At 63.1% G+C, this 6222-nt stretch overlaps 1 protein-coding gene across 1 annotated transcript; it reads right to left on the reverse strand.

Moving 5' to 3' along the window:
- Positions 1-3344: 3344 nt before the first annotated feature.
- LOC133923166 (uncharacterized) lies at positions 3345-3947 on the reverse strand. Its single transcript, XM_062368601.1, has one exon. The coding sequence runs from the start codon at positions 3945-3947 to the stop codon at positions 3345-3347; it is 603 nt and encodes a 200-aa protein (XP_062224585.1).
- Positions 3948-6222: the final 2275 nt, after the last annotated feature.

Below are 6222 nucleotides of genomic sequence, written 5' to 3' on the forward strand. Positions count from 1 at the left end.
TCTCCGGGGAGCCCGTCCCGCTTATATACCCGTCGGGCGGTAGCGTACCCAGAAAGGATGGCGCGAGTTCCAAGGCGCTATAAATGAAAGCAACCATCATGGGCTGCTGCGCGAGGTGACGGGGAAGGTTGAAAACGCGCCCCCATTTGGTCTTGTTCGTCATCATTCTGCCTTTCGGCGAGTGCTGCCGGGAGGGCCCACCGGTCAGCCACCGAGCAGCCCCGCGTGCCCGCCCGGTCAGAACAGGCCTGACACAGCAGGGCGGCAGGCGGTGCTACCTCGAGTCATGCAATGTTATCCCGAGGCGCGCCGGATGACGCGCGATGGGACCCGTGCATTAAATATCCCCACGCCTCCCTGCCAGGCCGTGGCAGGGACTAACAGCAGGCGTGGGAGGAGTGGTTGGAAGTGACAAGCCACGCGCCCTCTTAAATGCGGCATCAGGCCTCTCACCAGTTGACGCCTCACCACTAAACCCCTGTGGGGACTACCGGAGAAGGACTTCTCAGGCCCTCGGGGAACTGTGAGTGCTCGAGGATTACTGTTCACAGCCCCGAGCACTCTCTCCCGGATATGCCCTCTCTTGGTCCTCGGGGAACCAGGCGCTCGGGGACCACTGTTCATGGCCCCAGGCACTTTCTCCCGGAACTTGACTGCTTGGGTCCTCGGGGAACTAGAGTGCTCGAGGGCCACTGTTCACGACCCCGAGCACTCTCTCCTGGAACTGACTTTTCTTAGGTCCTCGGGGAACTAGAGTGCTCGGGGGCCACTGTTCATGGCCCCGAGCACTCTCTCCCGGAACTGACTTTTCTTGGGTCCTCGGGGAACTAGAGTGCTCGGGGGCCCCTGTTCACGGCCCCGAGCACTCTCTCCCGGAACTGACTTTTCTTGGGTCCTCGGGGAACTAGAGTTCTCGGGGGCCATTGTTCACGGCCCCGAGCACTCTCTCCCGGAACTGACTTTTCCTGTCATCGGGGAACTTGGGTGCTCGGGGGCCACTGTTCATAGCCCCGAGCACCCTCTTCACGGTACTTGGTCTTCTTGGATCATCGGGGAACTCAGGTACTCGAGGACCACTGTTCATGGCCCCGAGCACCCTCTCCCGAAACTTGGTTTTCTTGGGTCATCGGGGAACTCGGGTACTCGGGGACCACTGTTCATGGCCCCGAGCACCCTCTCCCGGAACTTGGTCTTCTCGGACCTCGGGGAGATAACCCCCGAGGGAGAGCGCCATGTGGCACTCTGCTGTTCTGGCCTCGGGACTCGGGGACCCCTGGTTCCCATGTCACCGACAGCAGCCCCCGGGCCCACTGGTAGGCGATGGCCCAGAGACTGCGAATGGGGCCCTTGTCTTCATCGAGGCCGATCCCAGCACCGATGCCACGTGGCCTGTTCTCAGGCGCTGGTCTCTCTGGCCCAGGCTTTTGGTACGGCCCAGCGGGGAACTGAATGGACACGTGTCCTTCCGACTTTCGAGGCGCGTGATAACGAGGCGGGCAGCGCGCGTGGCAACCGCACGGATCGAGGATAGTGCGCCTGGCAACCGCACGGATCGAGGGAGATTCGCCTGGCACCCTCGCCGAACGAGGAAATGTGCCTCGCCGAATGCGCTACGGAAAGCGCCGTTTGAAATCCCCAGGACATAAAAAGGAGAGGGGAGCGAACTGTTGCCCCCTTACACCATTCTTGCGATCATTGCCTTCGTTTTCTTCTTCCTTGTGCTCAGGAGCTCTCACCCTTCTTTCGGCCCGCAGCGCATCCTCTCCCCCACCCTTTCTAGCACACTCCCCACCCCCGAAAGATGCCGAGGGCAGGAAGCAGCCGCCGAGACAAGGGCTCCGACAGCGTGCTGTTGGAGTCGCGCATCATCAACGAGGAGGGGATGGAGAAAGTCCGCAAGCTCATGGTGCCTGCTGGCCAGCGGGAGGCGTCGGTGGTGTCGCCGGCGAGCTTTCCGCCTTCCACGGACCGGTCGGAGCGCATCGTCATTTTCGTCTCCTTTGTCGCCGCTGGGCTGGTGCCGCCCTTCTCCACCTTCTTCCTCCAGGTGCTGGACACCTTCGGCATCCAGCTCGTCCACTTGAGTCCGAACTCGGTGGTGATCCTAGCCATCATCGCGCACTTCTGTGAGATGTTCGTGGGAGTGCCGCCGTCGGTGGCCTTATTCCTGCATTTCTTCATCCTGCGACCGGTCGGGAAGAAGAGAGGATCCTTTGGCGTGGATGTCGCCGGCTGCTGCAACTTCTGGCTGCGAGATGGGCTTGGCGAGCTGTACATTCCGTAAGTGCTGTGGAGCAAATGGGAGGACTGGCGCCGCGACTAGGTCTACGTCGATGTCAGCCCCCATGACCACCTCACGCTGCCCGAGACGGCGACGGAGCCCCACAGGCCGACCTGGGAGGTGGCCCCCGCAGAGGATGAGCGCATGCGACCAGTGCTGAACCGCATCGATGATCTGCGCTGGGCGGGGCTGACCTCGGTGATGGTGGTGGCCGACTACTTGCGCCGCCGTCTGGCGCCCCTGCGGGAGCGGGCCCGAACGACATCACGAGGACCCACATCAGTGCGGAAGGGGACCTGGAGGAGGGAGCGCTGGCGACCCTGCAAAGGGTGGTGACCGGCATCGAGGACCTCACCCGGGCGCTCCTGCCCCGCGAGGAGCTGGCGCTCTGTGCGGACCGGGGCCGGGTGGCACTGCAAACGACGCTGCCGGAGTTCGACGCCCAGAGCCTGGTGGACCGTCCAGGGCGTCGGAACCCCGGGACTATTCAAATCCCCGGGGTGGACGAAGAGGCAGGCGGTGGGCAGCAGACCGGCGGCAGGGACGCCGCGGGCGGCAGGCAGCAGGCCGACCGTAGAGACGCCGCGGGCAACAGCCATTAGGCCGGCGGCAGGGGCGCCACCGGTAGCGGAGCAGAGTCCCTAGGGGACAAGGGGAAGCGCCCCCGGGCGTACGTGCCCCAGCTGTCATCCTCGTCGTCGTCGTTGCCTCCACGACAACGACCGACGGCAGGCAGCGCGAAGGAGGGTTGGCCGGGGCAGCCAATCATCGGGCGCGGAGTCCGGGACGGAGGCCAGGTCCAGGGCACGGGAGCCCGAGGACTAGGGCCAGGCCGGCGGCGCAACAGCTGGCGCCCGAGCCGACCCGCCGCCGGAGGCAGGCTCCAAGGTGGCCCCTCAACGGCCCGAGGGCCAGAGCCCTCCACCGAAGAGGAGGAAGGCGGATTCCGGGCCGAAGCTGCAGGGCCCCGACTTCCGAATCCCTGAGTCCCGGTGGCAATACCGCGGACCGAAGTCCATGTAAGTTCCCTCTCTGTCCCGAGCATGTCTGCCCGGATGCTGGTTTAGCTACTCACCTTTTTGCCCAAGGAACCTGCGGGAGGCCAGCCAGAGGAGCTGAGGCCGGTTCCCGCTCCTGAGCCGAGCGCGCCAGCGGGCCTGGAGCCGAGGGCGCCGACCTGCCCTGAGCCGAGGGCAGTGGGCACTCCCGAGCAGCCAGCGCCATCCGAGCCCGCACCAATTACTCCGAGGGCGGAGCGAGTGGCCGCGGTGGAGCTGGTTGCGGCAAGGGTGGCGCCGGCGGCGCCGGCGCGGCAGTCGTCAGGGACTCCAAGAGCCTCTGCAGAGAGGGCTCGCAGGGGACCCAGCACCCGACCACCGTCAAGCCAGGCCCCGAAACCCCTCCCGGATGTGCTCGGAAGCGCCCGGGAGGTTATCGAGCGGCTTGAAGTGGCCGTGGTGACAGAGCGAGCCGAGCTCGACAGGGACCGCGCCGCTCTCATTGAAGAGAGGGGCCGGCTGGAAGAGGTCGGTAGGCTCCTGGAGGCCCGTATCGCCTCGGCCCGCGCAACCCACGAGAGGTCAATGCGCGTGGTGGCCGAGGAGTGGGAGGCTTTGGAGGAGGCGCACGATGAGGCTGTCGCCGCGTAGGAGAAGGCCAGCCGCATGGAGCGGCAAGCGACCGAGCGCGACCAGGCGCCCCGGAGGAGGGCCACGGAGCTGCTCGCTCGGGACAGGATGCTCCTGGCTCGAGAAGAGGCTGTCGACAAGCGCGAGAAGTCCGTGCAATTTGCCCAGGCAGACTTAGCCCGCCGGAACGACGAGTTCGAGCGTGGCCCTGCCGAAGTCCTTCGTCGGGAGGAGGAGGTCGCGATCCGCGAGACCGACGTCGAGATCACGGCGACGGCTCAGGATGCCCGAGGGGAGCAGATTTTACAGCGCGAGGCGGAGGCCGCCTCGGCATCGTCGGCCCTCACTGCCCGGGTGGAGTAGGCCGCCAAGTGGGAGCCCGAGCTGGCCGCCCGGGAGCAGGCCGTCGCAGCCTTGGCTGAGCAGCTGAAGCGGGCACAAGCTGAGGCCTCGGCCACCAGGGGCGTCCCTGCCAGCGCAGCCGACGGTATTAGCCTTGAGGAACGGCTGCAGATCGCGAAGGATGAGCTTGAGACCGTCGTTGCCGAGCGGACCAACGTGAAGCTGATGATGCGAGATACCCTTCGCCAGGCGCGGAAGTCCGTGAGGGTAGCCGGGCTCGGGCGCGTCCACGTGGGCCAGCAGGGGCTGGACAAAGAGACAATCGGCCACCTCGCCCTCGGCTTCGAAGAGATCGCCCGATGCCTCAAGGCTCTCCCAAAGGCTGTGCAGGAGTTGGCGTCCCGGGAGGGGCATGCTTTGGCCCAGGCGGTGGCCTAGCACGTTCTCGCCTGCTACCGCAGCCGAGACCCTGCCTTCTTGCTGGAGCCAGTCCGGTAGGGAGTGGTTGAGGCCGAGGAAGCGGCCGTCCGGGAAGCTGTTCGGGACGTCGCCGCCGAGGTGGCGGCGTGCTTTATGCGGGAGTCACCGTCGGAACCAAGCAGCGGCAGCAGCAGCGACGCGTCCTCGCCCCCGTCGGAGCCTGCCGATTAGCTTAGATTTTTTTGTTTTTTGAATGTTGTAAATATGGGAGTGATCCCCACCAGAATGGTTCTTTTGAAATATAATAGAAGCCTTTCTTTGGGATCGAAACTCCACTGTGCTTGTCTTGATGCTTTTTACTTTTTGCTTGATGTCCCGAGAAGTACTTAGCCGGACCAAGCCCGACCTTCCTTCCCCGAGAGTGAAGTCGCCCCGGCCACTCATCGCACGAGTAGTGGGACCACCCGAGCGTCTAGCCCCCGAGCCCTCTCGAGTCCGTAGCTGTTAAGTCAAGAGACAAAAGCACGGACTTCCTTGCTCGGGAGATGAGTCCATCCAGCACGGGGCACGCCACGACCAGTGAACACTTTTCCACTCTGCGACCTCTCAAACAAGTAGACTGGAGACACTTGCGGGCGGAAATGCGACCAAGAGTCCCCACGGTTTGGTAGTGTCCGGGGTAGGACTGACCAGACCGAGCACCGACAGCCCGGCCCTCGGGTCTAGGCGGACCCGACCACTCTTTGCTCAAGCGGTAGGATTACCCGAGAAACCTAGAGACTCGGTAGTGCCCAGGGTACTGCCAAGCCGGCCGAACACCACGGCCACCATAAAGGACTTCGGTCAACCATCGCCGTCTGTATGGTATACCTGACTACTGTTTGTTTCTGTCGTTCCGGAAAAAACGAGCACGTGGGCAGGGTTTTGTGCGCGAGGAGATCATCTCGCCGAACATATTAGAATGCGAGGGTCCCGAGGATAACTCGGGAATAATAGTTTATTGCGTATGTACGAAAGAAAAATTGATATGACTTTAGTAACTCACCAGACAACTATCAGCCTTCCGGCCGACTAATCCCGGGGGGGTATGCGCCCCGAGCTCGGGGTACCCGGGAACTTGGTTCCCTGTACGGAGTGCCCGAGCACTGGAAAACAGGTGAGAGAGCTAGGGTCTAGGCGGTTCCGACCACTCATGCTCGAGTGGTAGGATTACCCAAGGACCCCGTAGACTTGAGCAGCTCCCTGGGCACTGAGGCCCTTGCGGTCAGGCTGCTTTGTCCTTGACCATTGATCTGTAAGCTTAAGAAAATAGGAAAAGACTCTTTGTTTGGTGCACTCTGTCAATGCAGTACTTATTATAGACTGCTCTCATTTTTTACCCAAGACCTCTCGAATACCCGGACCAGCGAAGTGTACAGACAGAGGCATAACCAAGAGGTCTAATGGTTCGGTGGCGCCCAGGGTAGGACTGGCCAGACCGAGCATCGACAGCCCGCCCCTGGGGTCTAGGCAATCCCGACCACTCTTTGCTCAAGCGGTAGGATTACCCAA

This window comes from Phragmites australis, chromosome 6 (assembly GCF_958298935.1).
Source record: "Phragmites australis chromosome 6, lpPhrAust1.1, whole genome shotgun sequence".
Classification (NCBI taxonomy): Eukaryota; Viridiplantae; Streptophyta; class Magnoliopsida; order Poales; family Poaceae; genus Phragmites; species Phragmites australis.